Source organism: Bombyx mori, chromosome 3 (genome assembly GCF_030269925.1).
Source record: "Bombyx mori chromosome 3, ASM3026992v2".
NCBI classification, from domain to species: domain Eukaryota; kingdom Metazoa; phylum Arthropoda; class Insecta; order Lepidoptera; family Bombycidae; genus Bombyx; species Bombyx mori.
Genome location: NC_085109.1, coordinates 10,692,626 through 10,716,780, shown reverse-complemented (window position 1 = coordinate 10,716,780; position 24,155 = coordinate 10,692,626). Strand labels below are relative to the sequence as shown.

At 35.4% G+C, this 24,155-nt stretch overlaps 2 protein-coding genes and 1 long non-coding RNA gene across 6 annotated transcripts in view; 2 read left to right on the top strand and 1 right to left on the bottom strand.

Annotated features, from left to right (window-relative positions):
- Window positions 1-1,012: 1,012 nt before the first annotated feature.
- Window positions 1,013-23,477, top strand: LOC101745441 (protein lin-54 homolog). 4 transcript variants are annotated; one of them, XM_021351719.3, is made up of 22 exons: window positions 1,064-1,482; window positions 2,934-3,069; window positions 4,156-4,241; window positions 5,055-5,180; window positions 6,162-6,390; window positions 6,973-7,085; window positions 7,242-7,314; window positions 7,954-8,078; window positions 8,980-9,055; window positions 9,518-9,600; window positions 9,727-9,804; window positions 10,225-10,327; window positions 11,714-11,803; window positions 12,774-12,844; window positions 14,195-14,338; window positions 15,365-15,517; window positions 17,211-17,289; window positions 19,712-19,919; window positions 20,583-20,706; window positions 21,282-21,421; window positions 22,015-22,234; window positions 22,880-23,477. In XM_021351719.3, the coding sequence occupies exons 1-22, from the start codon at window positions 1,432-1,434 to the stop codon at window positions 22,889-22,891; spliced, it is 2,520 nt and encodes an 839-aa protein (XP_021207394.2). In that variant the 5' UTR covers window positions 1,064-1,431; the 3' UTR covers window positions 22,892-23,477. The 4 variants fall into 4 exon arrangements, with proteins under 4 accessions (XP_021207396.2, XP_021207394.2, XP_037874774.1 ...); XM_038018846.2 differs by having other exon boundaries at window positions 1,065-1,482; window positions 20,595-20,706; XM_021351721.3 differs by lacking the exon at window positions 5,055-5,180 and having other exon boundaries at window positions 1,013-1,482.
- The window catches only part of LOC105842399 (uncharacterized), a 13,361-nt gene continuing 11,342 nt past the window's right edge, over window positions 22,137-24,155 (bottom strand). Inside the window, exon 3 of the long non-coding RNA XR_009976918.1 lies at window positions 22,137-22,282. This is a non-coding gene — a long non-coding RNA (uncharacterized LOC105842399). The remainder of the gene's footprint in view (window positions 22,283-24,155) is intronic.
- LOC101745584 (SET domain-containing protein SmydA-8) overlaps window positions 23,595-24,155 on the top strand; it is an 8,299-nt gene continuing 7,738 nt past the window's right edge. Inside the window, exon 1 of the mRNA XM_012695206.4 lies at window positions 23,595-23,749. Within this exon, the coding sequence (XP_012550660.3) occupies window positions 23,706-23,749 (44 nt within the window). The 5' untranslated portion in view covers window positions 23,595-23,705. The remainder of the gene's footprint in view (window positions 23,750-24,155) is intronic.

The following is a 24,155-nucleotide window of genomic DNA, read 5'->3' as shown; positions in this document are numbered from 1 at the left end:
ATCCTCCAAAATGTCCATTGAAAAAATCTCAGTAAATGACCACCATTTTACTGAGATTATATTTCATCCCATATCATCTCATCTCATTTAATTTAATTTCATCCCAGTTGATTAATGTCTCAAATTAATCATCTTCATTTCATTTCATTTCACTCCATAATATAATTTCTCATAAAAATAAGAATATTACATTAAAATAAGACATGACTGGTCTTAGTTACTAGGTCATAAAATCTCTTAAAGTATTGTGTTCAGCGTATGACCTCAAATATTAAGTGTATTGTTGCGTGTGTGTTTTCTACACGCGTTAGTCACATTGTGAAGTTTCAGAGAAAAGTTATAATCGTATTATGATTATATCCCAAATCGTATAGCGATTACTTTAATAACAATTTAACAAAAAAGCTTACAAATTAATACAATAGGGTATTAGGCAAATACAATAAAAACATATAAGTAAACATGTTAGATTCATTGTTATATATATATTTTTTTTAATTTCTATAAAAATACTCTATATAGCCGAATAATTAGGATTCTAGTCTTTTACATTACTATATAATTATTTTTTAAGAGCTAATTCAGAGTAAATTTATGGCATCTAGTTGCATTGTAATAACCAATCAAAGTTACTTCTTAAAGTTGCGAATAAATTAAAAATACTGGTCGCACCGGGTGTAAGGTTTAACTCACATTTCTTAGTTAAACTTAATAATAATTGTAGTAGGGAAGTATGCTAAGCTTGAATTTGTGTCTGATTTTCAAGTAGAAAGATGTGCAAAATAAAATGTGGTACCTATGTGAGATATAGATATAAATGTTTAGAAATAAATAAAAGTGTAGCAACAGCCATTTTTTAATTTAGTGAAATACGTAGGTAATTCGAATTTTTCCCCTCGCGTTCTTTTCATCATTAATTAGCTTCATTCAAGTCTTATTTTTATATTTTTCTGGTATAGGTATATCTAGGTACTGTAACTTTACTATTTTCAAAAATAAAAATCGACTTCTGTTTTTTGTAAGAGAATCGATTATTTTCGTTATGTTGGCGAATGGTTCACAAAATTAAAAAGTTGAATTGCAAAATAGCGCCATCGAAATTTTAAGGAATTTGATGTTTACTTTTGGGAATATAAATAACTGTAGCCTATTTTATCTACTTTAAATAGTTAGACAGACGCTTTTATTAATTGTTAAACAAAGTGCGTGTTCATTTATTACTCATATATCAAATAAATGTATGTATTGTGAATCCTAAATTTGTTTTTAACCGTGGCGATTCGTGAGACTTCGGTCCATTTATTTGACAAGTTAAAATGGCGGCCTCTTTTAAACTATCATACCATCAAAAATCTTTAGTGTACCGGAGTGAAAATTAAAATCTTTTTGTGATATTATTTGTAAATAATAACGTTTAATCAGACGTTCAAAATGGAACATAACTTAGATGATTCATTAAACTTAGAAGGAAGCATAGAAAGTGTAAGTATTCACTGCAGAATTCAAGACATTCTTTTCTTATTTTTATGCTTATTTAGCAACGAGTTTATTGTAATAATTAAAGGCACTTCGATAAATCAACCACACAAACTTATGATTTGTACTGAATTAATAGTATTCCAGAATTGTTGGTAATCAATCATACTTTGCATCAACAATCTTAATTAATTTTCACAACATGCAAAGATCTAATTTTTTATATCCTCATTATTATAATATAATCCTCCTTAGTGTAATAGTTAAGTTATAAACTCAGGATCAAATAAAAAAATAGTTTTCATTTTTAGATAATGTAAAATTGTATCTGAAGTATGGTTTCAGATTTCAAATTGATCTCTGAGGTCTGTTGTTTTGATAACTAAAACTCAATTCATAATAGTAAGGTTTGTGTTTATGTACAGCAATAAAGTTCATGACAATCATTTGCATTTGACATTTAATGAAAATCGTTCAAGAGTTATCCTGTCCGCAGTGGATAGTATTTCCATTAATGAATTATATGATGAGAATGATGAGATTTAAGTTTACATCCATTATTTGCAAAAAAATAATTATCACCTTCTTATTATTTATATCCATCATCTTTTTAGACATAAAAGAAATTGGATGCCCAGTTGACCAAAAATTCTTCCTTAAAACCTTTTTTGTTAAGTTTCTTTACTAGTATTTGGTGTCTAATTCCATTTTTACTTCAATGTGAATTATGTGAAAGGATTCACATAATCTTTTGTAAATCTGATACTTTAGAAGCACTTGAATGAAAGGTGGGATCTCTTACCATTGAAACTTCAATACCTTTCTCACACTAGGTGGTGACGTGATAAAAAAGCATTTTAGCCATTTTCATTTTATCTGCTCATTTAAATAAATAAAAAATCTGCTCATAGAGTAAGTTTTATCTTTCTGTTTTATAATTCTCATTCAATTAATTTAATTAAGGTAACAATTTAACAGTATTTTGCGTTTTACCTTTACAAGATTGACAGAAGCAATAAAATCAAATAATTTTTTTAATGCAAAGCATCCAAGCTAGTAATTCAAGTCATTGATTATTGAATCAGTCACTAGGTATTACTGGTGCTTTCTCACAGTTGGAAGTAGTTTTCAAATAAAAACAGGATGCATATTGCATGCATACCCATTTTATTGAAGTATGCACATACAACAGAGATAGTAATCTGTCTGACATGAGTAGGTGCATAGTACGCACATTTCAAAGAGCATTTTACAAGGAGTAAAATATTAATATAAGTGATTGCTGTTTTAACAGAAATATTATTTTTAAGTAATTTTAGTGTTACTTATAAAAAAAAGTACAGAATGATAGAATATAAGCATATTTACTGCTATGATATTTTGAATCTTGTGTAATAGAGTTAAAGAAGGAATGGTGTTTCATTTTTGAAATTTCAATATTTGAAATGGGTTTTTAGATGGATTTTGATAATGCCGGAGTGGTTGTTAGTCAAGATAATATGACTCTCTCTGCAAATGAACACTCAGGTGATCTCTCAATGGATTTTGAAGAACAACAAATTTTAATGGATGCAGGAACGGAAGAAGTCATTGGTAAAAAAACTTAGATAAAAATCAATTATAGTCTATGACATTATTAAAATGTTATTAGTATATCTGCAGTCTCCAGTAATGAACAACACAAAACAACAGAATTTGTTTCTATTCCTCCAATTTATGTTTCAAACCATGATTCAACTATAATGAAAACATTCCCTGAGATGCCAAAAGCTTTATATAAATGAAGTCACACAATTATTCCCTGAGCGACTTATTATGAAGATGAAAACACCAACTCACTAGCTTTAGAGACACGTGATCATGAGCCCTAAATGTGTGCCATTGAATGAGATTTTGCAATGACATAAATTATCATTACTAGTTAGTGATCAAATTGCAACAATAATCACAGACACCGTAATATTGATTTTAATTTTGTGCTTATATTACATTTACAATTTTTTCATTTATTGATATTATTGCTTTAGTTGAGAATAAAATCCAAAATTTACACCACAGTTTATCACTAGATACTTTACTGATTAGTGTCGGTAAGGTGGTGCCACATAGGTATGTACCACCACTCTATGTAGTTCTGCCCCAAAACGTGTGTCTTTTGTATATCATCATAGTCAAACCAAAATCTGCAGTGTGCACTTTTTGAGGTTTTTACTTTTTGACTTTATCATATAGTTCACAGCCCTATCTACCTTATAAAAACTGTTATGTGTGTTAGCTTTAATATTTATCTATAGCTTTCATTTGATATAGTTCTTAGAAATTCACCTTAATATAAAATTTTATATGAAAATGTTTTTACTCGTTAATTCAAAATAGAGTTTTTGCACATAGAAGATTTTGGTTTGACAGCGACGATGTGTAATTAAGACATAGACCTCATGACTCAATTCGCGTGGGGATGTTTATGTGCTCCAGTAACCACTTAACACCAGGTGGATTTTGAGCTGTTGACATTTGTGGAAATAAATAAAAAATGCCACCAAAAAATGTTGCTGAACAATTATTTCATTACCCATTGTATAATATAACAATGTACAATATACAATGTCTGCGATTATCAAATATATTTTTTCAAATATAATTTATTTATCTTGTACAATAAATCAAAATTAATTACAGATTTTACAGGTGACCAGTTTTCGCTTCAGGAGTATGCTGTGCAAGATGATCAAACTCCAGAACCTGAAGTGACTATTGAGCTGAACGTAAATATGCTGTCATTTTTTCATGTTTAACCATAATATATATTATAAGTTATAAATATGTAATTAGTTAATTAACTTGTAATAGTTAATTTTTAATGAATTATTTCAACTATTTATTCGCTTTTTAGTAATCACAGCTAGTAATGTTTTGCCAGAGATTAGTGTATAGCTTAATATTATGGTAAATGAGTTGTTTACCATTACTACAGACACATTTATTCAATAAATAACTCTATTGTTATGTCAATAGAATGAAATTGGAGCTGAGAGGCGACAAATCAGCATTGCCATCACCCAGTTTATTAAATTATTAAATCTCATTTGTATTTTAATAATGATTATCCGAGCCTTCTATCTGAAACTTGTCATTAATTTGCAGCATAAATGTGGGCAGTATACTGATGTCGGAGTTAATAATTTTCCTAAAACTGATTTATTTTATTAAGCATTTATCTTTTATTTTAAGTTACTCGTGAATACACATTTGGAGACATACAAAAAAAAATGTGGTATCTTTCTATCACCAATACAATCCTATTATTTTTCTCTATCTAATCACTGGTAGCTTACCGGGCTATCCCAACTACGCTCGGAAGGGAAAGTGAGCTCAGAAGCTCAACCTAAGAGAATTGCTAACACTAGCTCTGGGGAGGAACTCTGTGGGCTGTCTATGGAATAATCTCATGCCTGATAGGACATGGATGTCTTATCTGTTAAATTAGGGACGGACATCCCAATTGTAAAATGGCATTGTATTTGTTTTTGGTGATGTAATAATGCCTACTATAGATTAAATTTATGGATTAATTTCAGCAAATGAATATAATAACACCACAAGACACAATGTTGGATCTTAATTTAGATCTTGATAGCTTAAAAGTGGAAAGTGATAACATTTCCAAAGAAATAACCATACAATCTAAATACATTCTATTAAAGGTAATTCATTAAAAACTTTCGAATGAATAGCATGTTATTTAGTCGATTTCACCAATTACGAGATTTGCGACTCCAAAAGCGAACGTCTAGTGCCAGGGTGTTTATAATTCTGTGCTCTTTTAAAGGCGATAATCGTACGAAAAATTCTATCATGACATAATCAAAGACTGCAATCATCTCTTGTATCCGAGAAACTAATGTATATGAGCCTTGATTTGTTTAATGCTCTTTCTAGAATCTAATAATCTCGTTACGTTTTTTTCGTAAATCATACATAAGTTTGAGAAGCGTTTCTAGAATCAAACAGAGTTGATTATTGAGCAAACCACCTTGAATCTGACTACTATATTGTGGTTTTATAAAACTTCCTACCTATTCTAAATAGTAACCTCAAGGGGTTATTCTAGATTCACCGAACTAGTAGGTGAGCTCACGGGGCTTAAACCGGGAGTGTTGCTAACACTGGCCCTAGTAAAGAGCAGTGCTTCGCAGAATCTATATTGTGGAGTTGAATGGTGAAAATTCCAACTTCGATAAAGCGGCACGACACAAGAACCCTTTCATCGTGGTCGCCGGTAACTACATTCCCGATCCTGCGGACAGAATGGAAAGCAGTCGATGTCGCATCAAACACGTAATTTCGGATCCTCCCGATCCACTAACGGTGCTTTTAGGTACCTCAAGCACCGGTCATCGTCCTCGTCGAACCCGTCGCTTGCGACGAAGGGCTCGACGAGTAAATTAACCCTCAGACACAGCCCACTGAGTTTCTCGCCGGATCTTCTCAGTGGGTCGCGTTTCCGATCCGGTGGTAGATTCTGAGAAGCACGGCTCTTGCTAGGGTTCGTGTTAGCAACGTCGTCAGGTTTGAGCCTCGTTAGCTTACCTACTAGTTAAGGTTACGCTAAAATAGCCTCTCAAGGCTCTCAGCTTAGGTAGAAAAAAAAAAGGGAAAATTCTATATATGAATCTTTTTTACAGTCCGCATCTTTGAAACCCACTAAAAAGCCAGAAGTGAGCAGCATGCCGCGACAAGTGCCAATAGCGCCGAAGCCCCGCCTGTCGCAGACGACCAAACCGAAGACCACGTTCGGTCCGGGCAAGCAATACGCCATCGCGCCGAAACCTGTTACGTTTGTGATGAATAAAAATACAAAAAAAGTCTCAGTAGCCGGTGTACAAGCAAACTCAAAAGGCAATGCTGTACTAGGTGAGATTTTGTTATGAATATAATTTTTTAATTACCATTCAGTATTCATATTCATTTCAATATAACTGATGATTAATTTGATATGTGGGTAGGAATTTAATTAGTAAGTGGTATTGTTAAAATCACACAAAAAACCTATGGACTTCTTTATTGAAGTCAGTTAAACTTCTAAAACATGAGTTGTGAGTGTCGTGACATAAATGATAAGACATCCGGTGTGTTCCTCGTATCCAATTTTGCGGGCGGACAAATGAAATACCTATATACTTAACATATGGGAACAAATGATTTCTATGTTGAAGGAATTAGTCCATGTAATAAAGATGAAACTCGCAAAATTCACGTAATTACTGATGGTAGAGCGTATTGTAAACTCAATTGGGCAGAGAACACCGTGCTGCACATTTCTGCCTTTTGCTTTGAGCAGTGGGACAGACTAAACAATAAGGCTTAGTCTTCCACCTTGTCTTTCAACCAGGCGACATTCACGTTGTATCTTTGGGATATGGTAACCACTTAACAGAAGGTGTGCGGTAAGTTTGTTCACGGAAGTTTCCAATAAAAAATGTTTTCTATTTCTAGCTCAAATTGGTAAGCAGTTAGTTATGGTACCAGCTGAAGGAGCACAGAAAATTAAGCTGGTGTCTGCCGGATCAGGTGCCACTCTCCAATATGTACGAGCTAATTCTGATCAGGTACTTATGGCCGTTTCCTGGATCCTATTGCATGTACCACTATCAGAGTTGTAACAAAAAGGTTTCATACAAATCAACTTGATTGCTTCTAATAATAAAAAAGGTTTGTTGGTCAAAATATATATTTTATACATTAAATATATGTTACCGTTTCAGGCACAGTTAACACCAGCAAAGGCCGCCGGAACAACTCAAGCTAAGCCTTTAGTGGCTAAGGTCGTAGTGCAAGGTAAGCGCTCGTCACCTCCACTCACGCGCTGACTTAACTGTTACCCTCTGATTAAGTCCACTGCGAAGAAATCGTGCTTCACGTTTGAACAGTAAAATATCTGTTATTTCCAATTCAGCAGATAGTAATCACGCAAATTATGATTTTTGCCTCTGGCATTGCTGAAGTCGGCTCTGGCATTGCGGTAACCACTCACCGTCATCAGTTGGGCTGTACGCTCATCTGCCTACCTACTAAGGGAATAAAAAAAAAAAATATTTATTACAGCGTGCTTAGTGCGAGTTTTTTAACGTTCTCGATAGCGAAAAAGTTAACCCAATTTTGCATGTAGTTGGAACAGCGCCCCTAGCGGCAAACGTAGGCAAACGATCCCATTTCATACAAATATGAGCTAACTTTTACGCTATTGAGAATGTTAAAAAACTCGCACTAAGCACACAGGTTTGATTTTGATTACGCGATGTTACTCTTTCGCCGTGGAAGTAATTCGTGAATATTTGTTTAGTATTTCTTAGAAACCTGCGTGCGGGATTTTAACACCCAATCGCATCGTTCGATTCGACGAGGCTCGAGGTTTCTTCGGTTATTCTTTAAGCGATGAGGATTTCCAATATATTAATAAAACTATTTACTTTTTAGCGGGTCACTCAAACACGGATACAAGTAATCAGCCGGCAGTACTAACAAAGTTGTTGCCGTCAAGTAACGCGGGCGCCCGGTACGTGATGCAACAGAAAACCGTCCCTATATCTATTGGAAATAAGGTGAGCTTCTTGGTATAAGTTTATACAGGCTTTTGACTGGATGGAGCATGTATCACTTCTACAATAAATAACTTTTAATGGTATCTGGGGTAAACTTACAGTCCGCTCGCGAGCTCCGAGGATTTTTAAGGAATGTTGACGTAATGAGCTAGTGTTGTAATTAGTCGATATTGCGCTATCGATACTCACACAACTTAAGCCTCCGTGCGAGTGTAAATTATAAAATAGTTTTATGAGGGTATTATGTACTTCAAATAAAATAAAAACAATTGATCACGTATGAATTTAATTTAATGAACTGATACTTATTGAACAAAATGAACGTGAAATCTTATTAATTACTCTCGCAATCAGATTAATCAGTAGTTGAAGAATTTGATGTACTATTGACACTCTCTTTATGTACTTCAATAATAAATGATTCGACAACATCCTCCATTAAGCTATCCTTTTGTCAGTAATGTTCCTCTAATGCTAAGACATGTTTATTATGCTAGTGCTCGCCATTCCTTTTTCATCAAATTAAATAGCTATTTGTGCAAACAAAAATACTTATAAGTGTAAAACTATTTATATTAGAAATCACACGTAATTAATACTGCTATCGCAAAATTAAAAACAACGAGTCGGTAAGCGTACTCTCACATTAAGGTCGACACTAGTACTGGGAGAGTGCGGGGTATGAAGCGACGGTCGGGCGCGGTGCACGCCCGCCCGCTTCCTCAGCCCCCGAATCCTCGGAGCTCGCGCGCGGACTGTACTTGGATGGTAAAGAAATACATAATCCAATACCTGTGTTGAATACTTTGTTCTTAATTCAGTATTTTGCTTAAATATAATTCTGTTTTTTATTACCAAATAGTATGTAATGTTTTCGATAAATTAGTTACTGCATATTTAGGTTTTGCTGTCCTCTCCCACTAAGCAAGGAGTTAAGAAGCAGCAAATTATTGCCGTGAAGTCGTCTCCACAAAAAGGTACTTGAAATCAAGATATTAACTTAATGATGGAACTTTATGAAATCATTCCCAAATTACATATATAATTATGGAAATATAATTATAATAAGACTTCGTAGATCAACTTTGTTGTCTTCTTCATGTCCCATTTAAACCAGCTCCAACCAATCGTGGCCAGATACCCATTTTTTTAATGTATCTTTGAAACTTTTACTGGTGGTAGAACCTCTTGTGAGTCCGCGCGGGTAGGTACAACCGCTCTGCCTATTTCTGCCGTGAAGCAATAATGCGTTGCGGTTTGAAGGCTGGAGCAGCCGTTGTATCTATACTGAGATCTTAGAACTCATATCTCAAGATGGGTAACGGCATTTACGTTGTAGCTGTCTATGGGCTCCGGTCACCACTTGACACCAGGTGGGCACTGAGCTCGTCCACGCATCTATGCAATAAAAATAAAAACATGTTTGTATTGTATTGTAGGTTCAACGAAAAAAGTTTTCATATCGGCAAATCCTAACCAGAATGTGATCCTAAAGACCACAGCGCCATCAAAGACTGGACAAGTGAGTTAACAATTTACGTTATTGTATTATTTCATTATTAAAACGATACACTCTATTACACTATTCTTTGTGTTATATTGTACAAAAGGAATAGAGTATATTGTTAAGTAAAATTTATGTTGATAGATTACAAAAGATGGTAATGTCATTCTGCAAGGAGGGCAGCGGACGCAACTGCATCAAATCAACGTACCGGGTAAAGGCGTAAGTGTTATTCTTTTGAAAATATAAAAAAAAATATTTTTTTTGGTATCTATATATATAAAAATGAATTGCTGTTCGTTAGTCTCGCTAAAACTCGGGAACGGCTGGATCGATTTGGCTAACATTGGTCTTGAATTATTTGTGAAAGTCCAGAGAAGGTTTAAAAGGTAGATAAATATGAAAATGCTCGGAATTTAATAAAAATTTTGTTTTTCCTTTGATGTGTCCCCCGTCGGATGGATTGCTTTTGTTTGTTTTAAGTTTATTTTATACAAAAGTTTAGGTCTTTTATTTATCGATTGAGGCACTACGAAGTCTGCCAGGTCGGCTAGTTCGTGAATAAAATAATAAATAAAAATATGATAAAAAATATAATAAATAAAAATAAAATGACAAAAATATCGGTGATGACTGTTTCAGATACAATATATTCGACTGGTCACGAACTCGACGCCGGCCGCCTCCAAGTCTTCCTCCTCGGTGACGCTTCCAGCCAAGTCATTCGTCTTAACCGACGCTAAAGGTAGCAAGCAATACTATATCGCACCTTTAGAATGTAGCAAGTGTCTTAACTAAAAATATTAAGAAAATTTGTCTATACTTCAAACGACTTATAAACATGTATTCTATTAGTTTATAAAATTAAAAAGTCTCTTTTAGTCTAGAAAAGGACAACCGTACTCTTCCCGCGTATCTTTTAAATCAAGGGAATACATTAAAGTATTAAAACCGAAAAAAAAAAAACAAATCGCAATTCTTTAGTTACATTTTTGAAGTTTACCAAAAATTAAGAATTTCGGATCAAACCACTTCAATTCAAAAAAATCAATCAATCATAGGTGCGATATAAGTTAGGGTGTTACATAAGTTCCACAATACAAGTGACGGCGGTCTAGTAGCCATGTTGCTATTAATTTCATTTGAAAATTAATAATAATTCACAGCCCTTTTATAGGTCTGGCACTGTCATTATTTTAAAGAAAGTGGTACATATCGGTGCCATTAGTGGGCCGAAGAACATGAGTTTTTTCAGCATGACGTCACGGCACGGGCTGCGCTTGCTACTGGAGCAACTCTGTGGTTCTTGCTTTCTTGCTTTGTAGACATGTGGTTTGGGCGTACCCCTTCAGAGACGCTACGAAAAAACGAATGAAGAATACCCAAAATATAAAATTATAATTAATTTAGACTAGTATGGCTATGTAAACGACGATATTTTTAAATCGAGAGATAAAATTTAAACTAATTTCGTTCAGACCATTAATAATCTGTGATTGTATCAGTAAAATAGGGCAACAAGGTATTCTAAAAAATTGAAAGTGAGTGAGTGACAAGTACTGCCCAAGAAATTGCAAATACCGACTCGGTGGAATATACATATTTATTATATTGGATACATACATCATGCGCTGTATCTATGGTTTCAAATTGAACATTGAAAATTTGAAACGGGTTCTAGTATATTTTTTAACTATTTTCATATGTATTTAACTTCATTTTAATATTATTTTATATAAATGATCTTAAATCAGAGGTCGAAACATAAGGAAAATTATAAAAAATCACGAATCCGTATAAAAGATATTGATCAAAAGTAAAACCGAACCCAAGTCGGCGCCGCTAGTCTCATATTGAGAGCTATATAAGTTTAAGTATTGGCTTGACCATTATCTATCCATGTAACAGAATCTCATCTTCTTAATCTCATCATAATAAGCACCTAATTCAAAATTGGCAATTGATTTGAAAAATTGCACAGTACGGCTGTTTTTCAATTACAGCACAAGAGCGCATGCTCAACTAAGCTTCAGCATAATTCGGCATTGTGCGTCACTGACAGACTTGTTCTGAGCAAATTGACTTTTTATTTTTTAATGTTTTTGTGTTCAAACCTAATTTATTATTACAGGTACAGTCCTTCAGATGAGCTCAGAAAAAATGCTTAGTACTCAACCACCACCTTTGATCATCACAGGGAATTTACAAAATTCGTCTAAAGGTGAATTTCATTTACTAAAAAAAGTATGTTTATAAAAGTCACGTATTTAATTATGCTCTTTGGTAATCAAAAATGTCTAGAGTTTTAAAAAAAATATGGTTTCGTTATTTAAAACATTTTGTTGGACGGTTAAATTTGAGAGGACTGGGTTCTGTAGGTGAGGGGCTATTTAAAAAATACTCTGTTTCATGGTTAATATAATGATATTGCAAACACTTTGTATATATATATTAATACGTGAAGCAAAAACTTTGTACCCCTTTTTACAAAAATTGCCCAGACGGAGGAGTATGAAATTTCCCACACTTATAGAGAATATAGAGAAAGAGTGCAGAATGCTAATATTTTAAAAAAATGATGCATTAATAATACATTAAATCAATAACAAAAACATTATACACCCTACCATGTATTTGATACACACACTAACATATATAAGCTCCATGTTTATTGTCAATCTTTTGTTATTGCTCAGTCTGTGGTCGAATAGAGAATAGGTTAATATTGTATATATTTAATATTATTTGTTTATAGGGTAAACTTGGCAAAATCTGTGATTTTAGGAGTAGAATAGCCTTTGACAATAGAACTTTAATAATGTTCAAACTTATAATTTAAATTAATTATAGTCGAATTTCGACTACTGCGGGACCACTAGTTTTTATAAAACTCTAAGATGTTACTCTGACCGTGTCTAGATGAGAAGTCATTGTGTTTTAAACATTTAAATAAGCATTCCAATATTCGAAATCTGTAACCTTACATGTGTCAAGTGCTACCTGCCATTGCTTACATATTCAAACTCCAACACATTTAAATTCTAAAATCCAGAACATGTTTTAATTCGTTTTGAAAATTCGAAATTAAGTCATCTTTGTGTCATTTCAGTCATTTCGTAAACATAATATTAATTTGAATGTAATTTCTGACTAAGATTTTAAAATGTTTTTATTTCGTTTCCGTGGCCCAGTGACCGTGAAACCCGATCGCAAGCTGGTGAGGATAGCTCCGCTCACCAGCAAGAGTGGAGCCGCCGCGACGGTGAGTTTGTCCTCTTTTAGGAACTGTAAACAAAATTACTTAAAAAAAATTGTTGAATGTCAAGTCGAAATACTTCATTTACACCTTCGCTCAACGTGTCGAGTATTCACAGTTTACATAAAACTAATGATAATTTAAACACGAGAATATATCGATTATAAATATTTCTTCTAATAATTAATGTAACTCGATAAGTCCTATGGAAATTTTGGAATGTCATAACAAGTTCGACTTCTAAACGTGTCATCATTTATACATTTCAAATCGATTTCAGTTGTTTGGTATGTGTATGGAATTGAACATCATTTTCACAGACGTTAAGACGTCCAATTAATTTGATAATTTTTACATGCACCAAAAACCGATTAGGATATAATACTTTTTTTATAACTTCGTTCTGTCATTTTGACCAGTTTAATCTTTAAGCATGTTTTAATTTTTAAACTTCTTAATACGATTTATTTTTATAACTTAGGATACTTTTACAGATTTGAAATCACTACGTCCTAGAATTCGTTTAGTTACTGTCTTGTGCAGACGAACTCACAGCTCATCTGATGTCAAGCTCTTCTTTGAATCCTTAGACACTAATGAAGGCCCACGCCGCATCAGTTCTTTTTAGATAATATGTAATGTTCGTTGTGGATGAGTTGAAACTGCCAATGAAATTGTTAAAATTATGTTGTATCTGGCGATATATACGAGCAACTTGGCGTCGCTCGGTGACGCAGGAGCTAGGCGTCTTGAGCATGATGTGGGAGGAGCTAGAACAGACTACCTAAGATCGCCCTACTTTGAGCCCTACATCTCAGCAGAGGGTAATAGGAAAGAAAGAATAAGAAGATGGGAGATATTAATTAACACTTATAAATGTCGATACGAACGGAAAGGAAGTGCTTGTATTTCTTTCTAATAATGAGTGAGAAGTTTTTGGCGGAAAGTTGTGTGATTTGTTTTATTTTGTCTATTTAGTGTTTCTTCAGGTTTAAATGTGTAATAACGGTAGTTTATTAACTGTTTAGTATCTGAAAGTGCACAAATATGGGCAAATCAAATAAAGCCGTTGAACGTAACTTCTCGGGATCTTCCAAAAAGTCCACTGAAAAAGTCTCAGTAAATGACCACCATTTTACTGAGATTATATTTCATACTATACCATACCATATCATCTCATTTCATTTCACTTCATATTATCATTTTTCATAAAAAAAAAGAATATAAATTAAAGTAAGACTTGACTTAAAGGTCTTAGTTACCAGGTCATAAAATCCCCTTAAAAAAAAAACTAATGAGTGATGTGTTTCAGACTAGTGTAGTGTGGATGTGACATGCCGAAATATTTGTGCGCAGCAACCGACGCCGGCGCGGCCGCCGCAGAGCCTGCTGGCGCCGCTGTCCCCCGCGCTCGTCAAGCGGGAGCCCGAGCCGCGCGACCACGACCCAGACGACGTCAAGCCCGCCCTGCGCGACCACGTGCAGCCAGACAACCTGGAGGTATCCTCCTTTACGCACTAGTTATTACGTGTCTACACTTCGAAGTGCGACTTCTCTAGTGCTGTGGTTAGCGCCGTTGACCCCAAAACGCAACGTTTGAAATTCAACGCAAGCGAAAGTGTGCGTGGTGGAAATGGTTGCTTATGTGACAGCAATACGACAATGTTCAATGTTCAGTTTGAACTGTTTTTTTTATTTTATTTTTATTGCTTAGATGGGTGGACGAGCACACGGCCTACCTGGTGTTGAGTGATTGTCGGAGCCCATAGACATCTACAACGTAAATTCCGTCACCCACCTTAAGACCTTGTGAGTCCGCACGGGTAGGTACCACCGCTCCGCCTATTTCTGCCGTGAAGCAGTAATGCCTTTCGGTTTGAAGGGTGGGGCAGCCGTTGTGACTATACTGAGATCTTAGAACTATATCTCAAGGTGTGTGGCGCATTTACGTTGTAGATGTCTATGGGCTCCAGTAACCACTTAACTCCAGGTGGGCTGCGAGCTCGTCCACACATCTAAGCAATAAAAAAAAAACATGAGTTCTAAGGTCTCACTTGTACAATGGCCTTCAAACCGAAACACATTACTGCTTCACGGCAGAAATAGGCAGGATGGTGGTACCTACCCGCGCGGACAAATTATATTTTTGGGGGTTTGATTTTTATTACACGATGTTATTCCTTCACCGTGGAAGTCAATCGTGAACATTTGTTGAGTACGGTATTTCATTACAAAAATTGGTACCCGCCTGCGGGATTCGAACACCGGTGCATCGCTCAACTCGAATGTACCGGACGTCTTATCCGTTAGGCCACGACGACATCAAATTTAGTTTCGAGTTTAACGAATACGATGTTATTTTAAATCTAAGTACATCAAACATATTTGAAATAATGTCGTATATAATAATTTCGTTTTAAATATACGTATATAATATATGAAATGAAAAATGTGAAAACTATGCTACAAAAATTAATAAATTTTTAAATGTACATCTGTTTATATCTTTTTAAATTTTATGTATAGGGTCAAATAATGGGTGAGAATGCGGATAGTATGGACAACAGCACAGGAAATAACGTCGAACACCCGCTAATTGTGATACCGAATTTCCAACATGAGGAGTATGACGACAGGGAAATTGTATACGAGCAAGACATCAAGACGTCTATCAACATGGTTAGTGCATTAAAACAAACCTATCGAATAGTTTTTTTTTTTTTTTTTTTTATTACACTTCATGTAAAATTTACATTGGCGGACTTAATGCCTAAGGCATTCTCTACCAGTCAACCAAAGGTAGTGCAGAGTAAATAGTGGTAGGTGCAATGAAATTTATATTAAGCTATGAATACATACAAAAAAAAGTATATCTACATATATACAAAATCACATATACATATACATACATACATATATACATACATACATACATACATATAATAGTTTATACAGTATTAAAAGGAATATATTAATAAATTTCCTTAACAAATAACTTCATCTTAATAAGTTCATGACGATTCCGCTAACTTTTCCAACAACATTCGCCGAACCCTTAACTTGAACGTGCAGCGGTTAGTAATAGTCCTGATCTCGAGAGGAAGCGCATTCCATAGCAGAACAGATTGCACGACGAAAGAGTTACGAACATAACTAGAAGTTAATAGTATTGGTCGTAAAAAATATTCTTTGTCTTAACACTATTCATTCTACTAGTGGTCCTCGGTAGTGGAAATTCGACTGTAATTAATTAATATTGAAATTATAAGCTTGTACACTATTATGATGCTATTGTCAAATACTTGAATAATTACAAATTTCGCTAAGACTACACTTTAGACTTTAGACAAACAAAATTAATCTATTCTCAATATGACCACAGACTATATATGAGTCGACTATTATCAAAGGCGGCAATCTGACTTTTGGACAATGATTGGTAAATCAGAAAAACGAATTATTGACTTTGTATTCCATTGGCAGTCACAAAACTCTTCGGAACGACATCTTAGATAAATAACAGGTTAACTATTAACCTTTATTTAATGCAGGTTTTGAACCGTATTCTTTGAAGGAGACGATTATATTCAAATAAATCTGTATTGACATATCAATAAAATTTTTTTGTCCAAATGTACAGATTGCCGCCTTTGATAATAGACGACTCATATATAAGCAATAAGAAAAGTTTGACAATAAACAAATAGTGTGAATGCTGGTATGTGTCAAATACATGGTAGCGTGTGTAATGTTTTTATTGCTTTAATGTATTTTTTTATGCACAATTTAAAAAAAATAACATTCTGCACTCCTCTATATTCTCTATAAGTGTGGGAAACTCCATACTCCTCTATCCGCGAAATTTTCCTAAAAAGGGGTACAAAGTTTTTGCTTCACGTATTAATATATAGATAATAGCGTATTAAATTTTGTTCTTTTTTATTACCATGGAATGCTAACGATTATATGACCACAGGTGATGTGTGGTCACAGTCTGGTATAAACAACATCAAGACTGATGCCACAGCCGAGTCTCGGGTGGTTCCCGTTTGCCCTTTTGGCATTTAAATGAGGAGCGTTAAAAAGTCCCAGATATTAATGGGCTTAGAAAAAATATTTACATTTTTTTTTCTCTTGGTTTAGAAAAATCTCTATTTGGAACGCTATTATTAGGAATAACATTTAGAATATGCGTAGTTCGTTTGACAATCAGGAAGAGTTTGTTCAAAGGCGCTCTAAATGCTTATCGCCAAAACGGCAAAGATATACGCAAAGGGTTGTTACGCATAGTTTGTATGCGGCAAACAATTCCTAATAGAGCGTATAATTTGATGTCACAGGCAGAGCCGTTACAATAATTTTGAAATTTCAGCACGAGTCCAAAACACTGGTTGAGTTAGAACCCGAAATAGTATACTCACCACCGAAAACGTCGCCTTCACCCGATAACGGTAAGTCATCACGGTCAATCTATACTAGTTTATGTATTATAGTTTTTACCTGTTTTTTTTTGGTAGATGTAGGGACACGTAAGCGCTTGCGCATGCAGTTATTGCATTACACTGCACCAGTTGCCCGGCGCCGGTCTTTATGTAAACACATGTACCATCTTACGGAATAAACGGTGTTTTATTTACTGTGTATTAGTTCTTTATTACTGAAGTCACAATTGGTAACAACATCTACAGTAGTGATCCAAAAGTGGTGACCCCGACGTGATTTATATGAAACGAAAATTGTGATTAATAATGACGACACCAGGAGTTCCGGCAACTCAACTAGCATTGTCGCAGACTTCAGCGGACATTATGGCGATCTCGCTATCGACACGTATACCAGAATTTTGGACAGAGCAACCAAGAGCATGGTACATTAGGATCGAGTCTATACTCGCCCCACAGAAACTTGGGGATGAAGTTAAATTCGACATTGTCGTATCGAAACTACCAAAAGAAGTCATTATTCAACTAACAGATTTTCTAGCTAAGCCACCGGACACAGGAAAATTTCTGGCGCTAAAAACGAAATTATTATCAACATTTGAGGAGTCCAAAAGTCGACAAATTGAAAGACTCATAGGAGAGATGGAACTAGGAGATCAAAAACCTTCTCAGCTATTGCGCCGCATGAGAGAGTTAGCCAGAGATAAAGTACCGGACGACACCCTGCGAGTGTTATGGCAAGGTCACTTACCTACAACATTGAGGGCAATCCTTACAGTCACTGAAACAAAAGATTTAGACAACCTCGCCATGATTGCGGATAATGTTGCGGAGGCCACGCGAGTTAACCACATCTCTGAGGTCGTTAATCAACAAACCTCGAATATGGAACGACCATCAACAAGCGACACGTCTTTAATTTTAGCGGAAATAGCAAAATTAAGCGTCAGAATGACTAACATGGAGCAGTCACGATCCAGACAAAACTACTTTGATCGTAACCGTGATAGAAGTGGCTCACGATCTTCATCGAGACGCCGTACCCCACAGAACCCCAACTGGTTATGTTACTACCATTACAAGTTCCGTCAGAATGCTCAGAAATGCGTCCAACCATGTGCATGGAAACCAAGTTCGGAAAACTAGGCGTGGTACGGTCGCGGGCGGAAGCTAGTACCATTTTAGGATGCCGCCGTTTGTGTGTGATGGACTACAATAGTGGACTAAATTTTTTGGTGGACACAGGTGCTAATATTTCAGTTTTACCGGTGCCTAAAATAAGTAAATTTATCAAAAATCCTAACTATAAGTTATATGCAGCCAATGGAACTGAAATTGCAACATTTGGTGAAAAAACGTTAGTGCTAGATTTGAAGCTACGTCGCGCTTTCCGATGGAACTTCGTGCTTGCAGATGTTAAACAGGCTATATTAGGGGCGGACTTTTTAACTTCTAACAATCTTTTGGTTGATATGGGTGAACGTAAGCTTATCGATAAGGTAACAGATCTGAATTTATTAGCTTGTATTGTTGTTAGCAATCAACCTTCATTGCATACTGTTGATGTGAGTCATCCATATCGTGATTTGTTAGCGCTGTACCCCGACATTACGAAACCAGCGTCATTTAAGGAAGTAAGTTCTCATAACGTTTTGCATTATATTGAAACTACTGGTCCACCGGTGCATGCTCGTGCTCGACCACTGGCACCTGAGAGATATAAAATAATTAAGGAGGAATTTCGGATCATGCAGGAATTGGGTATTTGTCGGCCTTCTAAAAGTGCTTGGGCTAGCCCGTTACATATTGTCCCCAAGAAAAATGGAGACTTAAGACCATGTGGTGATTATCGTCAACTGAACGCTATTACAAAACCTGACAGATACCCTATTCCTCGACTGCATGATTTTACTTATATTTTGGCTGATAAAAAGATATTTTCAAAATTAGATATCAATAGAGCATTTCATTGTATTGATGTTGCTCCTGAAGATATTGAAAAGACTGCCATAATAACGCCTTTCGGTCTTTTTGAATTTCCTAAAATGACATTTGGTTTGCGGAATGCGCCACAAACATTCCAACGCTTTATGAATAACACTGTCCTACAAGTATCCAGTAGTGATCCAAAAGTAGACAGACTTATCAGATCCTACTTTCTAAGTACAAAACAATGACAATTTAGCTTAAATTAAAGGAAGTAATCTAACAATAAAATAGAACGGAGCGCCACGAACCTTTTCGAACATTTATAGGCAGCGGCAATCTACCCGCAAATAAAAATATCCAAAAAAGTTCATCAAAAACATCCAACAATACATATATTAGAGATTGAGCAAACAAAAAATTGCTTAACGACATGTCTGTCTATGTATGCATGCGATCCAGTAACAAATTGGAAAATAATTAATTCTCTTAACGTTCATTGTAGACGTGGGGGCCACGGAACTAGGTCTTCGGCCAAGGAAGGCGTGTAATTGTACAAAGTCTCAGTGCCTCAAGTTGTACTGCGACTGTTTCGCGAACGGGGAGTTTTGCAATCAATGCAACTGCAATAATTGTCATAATAATTTAGAAAATGAAGCGTTAAGGCAGAAAGCCATCAGGGCGTGCTTAGAGAGGAATCCTAATGCGTTTAGGTAAGTTTTTTTTTGTAAATATCATTAATATTTTTTTACCAGCAGTAAAATTTTATTGTTACTAATAATTTAAAGTGTTCTGGTGGTAAGCCGTCTTGTGAGTCCCCACGGGTAGGTACCATCACCTTGCCTATTTCTGCCGTGAAGCAGTAATAAGTTTCGGTTTGAAGGGTGGGGCAGCCGTTGTGCTGCAAAAACGGAGACCTTAGAACTCACGCATTTACGTGCGTATGTCTATGGGCTTCGGTGACCACTTAACGTCAGGTGAGCCGTGAGCTCGTCTATACACATCTATATATATAAAAATAAATTGCTGTTCGTTAGTCTCGCCAAAACTTGAGAACGGTTGACCGATTTGGCTAATTTTGGTCTTGAATGATTTGTGGAAGTCCAGAAAAGGTTTAAAAAAGACTTAAAATAAATATGAAAATGCTCGAAATTAAATAAAAATAACAATTTTGTTTTTCCTTTGATGTCCCCCCATCGGACGGATTCCTTTTGTTTGTTCTAACTTTGTTTTATACAAAAGTATAGGTCTTTTATTTATCGATTGAGGCACTACGAAGTCTGCCGGGTCAGCAAGTCAGCAATAAAAAAAAGTAGTCACCAAAATTGTTACAGCTTAATTTACTGTTTGTTTTTTATTAAATGAAATATTTAAAGCAAGTTTCACAGGCCGAAAATCGGGAAAGCAAAAATCGGCGGGCCGGACATCATAAGGCGGCATAACAAGGGCTGCAACTGTAAACGAAGTGGATGCCTCAAGAATTATTGTGAATGTTACGAGGTAAACTAAAAATTAATTATCAAATTACATAGTAATTAACTCGTTGCAATAATCATTTATATGAATCAGATTTTTTTCAATTATTTTCCTAAAATAAATAAATGTGATAGTAAAATTAAAATGAATGTGAAACTGCGAGTTTAAAAAAGATTAAAAAAAGACAGTGGTATCATAATTTAAACCACTGATTCTGATATGTAGTCAGTCTGTTCATTTAGCGTTTTAAAGTTGGTATACTTCAGTCTTGCTGTGACAACGAGAGGCACTCCTACCGTAAAATTGTTTAATTTAATATAATAATATGTTATTGTTGCATATTATAATGTTGGAGTGATCGTCTGGGTTTCTTATAATAAAGATGCAGATTTTCATGGATAGTTTTTATTTTAACGGAGATACACTTTTTGTGTCAGTACTCATTGACGGCGCTAGAAGAAAAAGGGGCGAGCACACGAATGACGTTGACACATATTAGACGAGTGACAGCTGTCAGTTGGTATTAACATAAAGATGCGTTTAGAAATTATACAATTCTAACATATAATGACGACCTCATTTATGTGGTGTGTATGCAGGCGAAGATAGCGTGTACGGCGATGTGTAAGTGCGTGGGGTGTCGCAACGTGCAGGAGTTGGTGGAGCGGCGCCGCGACATGCGCCTCCGCACGCAGGACAGCGACTCGACCTTCCGCCCGGCCCTGCTGGGGCAGCCCAAGTCAGTATTCAATAGGCGAGGCACGCTAGCAACCATTTCAAGGAATATTTAACACCCTACTAATGTTTGAAGTGAAACTTCTAAAGTGACTTCCAACAAGGTTGCGTTAAACGTTTAACGCTACCATGAAATAGAAAGAGATAGAGCGAGAGTGAATGCGTGGCACTCGAACGCACGCGCGTAATATAACCTGTTACAGGCCAGCGCGAGCGTTAGCAACGAGTAGAGTCCAATATTTTAAAGAAGTAATAAATAAATAAAAACCGATAATTTTAAATATAATATAAATGTTGAAGATGTGGCATTTCTTATACACATCATTCCCTATTACAAGAGCAATCTGATTTAAGGATGAAAAATGAAGAAAACCACAATACTACACATCGAAAAAGAAGTTTCACTTCATTCACGTGCACCAAGTTTTTTTTTGCGTGTACTTCACACCAGTGACAGTCACAATGGAGCTTTGCCTGCTTTGCTTTTATCAGTAGAGTTCTGGTAAACATTCGTTTTGTATTCACAAGATAACAACTTACCCTTAACATTTGTTTCCTTGTCGCGATTGTTAGTGTTGAAACTAATGTGGCTTGCAGACATCCGTGCACGTTCATGACGATGGAGGTGATCGAGGCCGTGTGCCAGTGTCTGGTGGCCGCCGCCGTGGAGCGACGGGACGACTCTCCGCGTGACGCGCCCCGTGACTCGCCGCGTGACGCGCCCCGTGACGCGCTCGGAGACGTGCTTGAAGAGTTCGCGCGCTGTCTGCACGAGATCATCGGGGCTTCGCATCACGACTCCTTGCTGCTCGATGTGGTGAGTGCCACGTGACGCGGTCGTGACCGGAACATATACACTGTATAACTGGCAGAGGCGGATTATCCGTAAGGCAAATTAGGCACGTGCCTAGGGGCGTGTAGTTACAAGGGGAGCGCAAGCTCAGAATTTTTTAATAAATAAAGAAAATAACATCGCACAAGCATCGATATACTCGTATTTATACAATATTGCAGGTTTGTTTGTATTTCATTCGCGCATTAGCGTAAGTACAAGGGTCCTGGTCTACTAAAGTCTAGGGTTTGATGATACAACGTCATCGTAATTGCAAAAACAACTAGTTAAAACTTATAGTATTATAATAGCCATTTATGGCCGGTACAGTGGCGCCGATAAAGTGATTGCCTAGGGCGCTCTGGACTTTTAATCAGCCACTGATAACTGGTAGCTCCAGTAAATTAAGAAATTTCTTTGAGGTTTGTGAGCCGTTGAAACGATAGCTCACAATTATTATTATTATGTGTTACTAATCATTACAATAATTCTTCACTTAAAAAAAATTCCAGTCTACAAAAGTTATCCCTTTAGATATAGGGAGAAAGGAATCCTTCCTTAAACCGATATTAAAATAATAGATTACATAAACAAAACATATTATTTTAATACATATCGATTTTATCACAGGGACAAACGTGACAGATTTGAAATTTGCCAGCGCTGAAGATGAAAACATCTCTAAAACTCCGCAAAACCTTAGGTTAACTTTACTCAAATAACGTACTGTCATCCTACGGCTAATATCTTTTATTCAACCAGCCATTCTATTTATAAGAAAAATCAATTTGCTTGCTAAAATTTAGTTAACCAGTTAGATATTACGTACCAAATATACGTCTTGACATTTTTAAAGAAATTAAATGTAAATATTTTAATCTGACGAATACAGTAGTTTAATTTGGAATAAATAGAACCTTTTTACATGTAAACATTATATGAATAACATAAATGCAATATTAAATATAAAGTTTAGGTGTAGTGTAATTGCTTCCAAAAGACTGTTATAAATAAATACTTGACAAGTTTCGTAAACGTAGTTAATTGTGAATATTTGTATCTACTTTTTGAAAATGGATTCTTTTATAAATCAATTTAAGAGATTTTTATTGTTGTTTTTAAATGTAAATAATGTTGCTGTAAATAATATGTTTTACTAGTCTTAAGGATACCTTAGGAGGAAGGTAATTATAGTGTATAGTGGCGATAAATGGATTTTTACAGAAAATTTATTTTGTTTTATTTCATTTTTAGTTTGTAACAATGGTAACTTTACAATGATCCAGTTACTTAGATTTAGCGGGCGAAATATTTGGGTTAAAAATAGCACCGCTATAAATAAGGCGGACGGTAACTACACGTGGAACGTAACACTGCGTTCGCACGTTCTGAGTTATTGTAGGTCATTTCACCTAACGTTCATAATAAAGCGCTTTGTGGTGTCAAACAGTTCAATATGACCAACAAATATGAAGTTCGGCATTCAGAGCAACTGGGCAGGTCAGTTGCATTCAAATATTTTTGGTATTCAAGTGATGTTTTTTTTTTTAATCTCCAATATATTGTGTCAATTTTGATCCTTTTAGTGTTGAGTTTATTGTCACATCCTTTGCATAAATTGCTAAAGGATTTTTGAACATTACAAAAAAAAATTATGCTAAATTCACAGCAAAATAATTTTAAATTTATTTATAAATGTCAAGTTATTCAGTGTGCTCAGTTGTGTGCAATTAGAGTGACCTATCTCCAGTAGTGGACTGCTATGGTCTGATAATGATCAGGATGATGATGAACTCATTAAAAACGTATATGCGTGCGCTAAGATACGTCCATACAGGTCGATACCTAATACATATAATCAAACCGCAAAGTCGGTATTCCGACGCTTTGTTCTTTGTACGTATTT

Bases quoted from the DNA above. Each gene is read 5' to 3' on its own strand.
- LOC101745441 (XM_021351719.3), top strand. From the start codon at position 1,432: ATGGAACATAACTTAGATGATTCATTAAACTTAGAAGGAAGCATAGAA. The intron at 1,483-2,933 runs GTAAGTATTCAC...ATGGGTTTTTAG, and splicing joins TAGAAGGAAGCATAGAAAGT to ATGGATTTTGATAATGCCGG. The intron at 6,391-6,972 runs GTGAGATTTTGT...TTCTATTTCTAG, and splicing joins AAAAGGCAATGCTGTACTAG to CTCAAATTGGTAAGCAGTTA.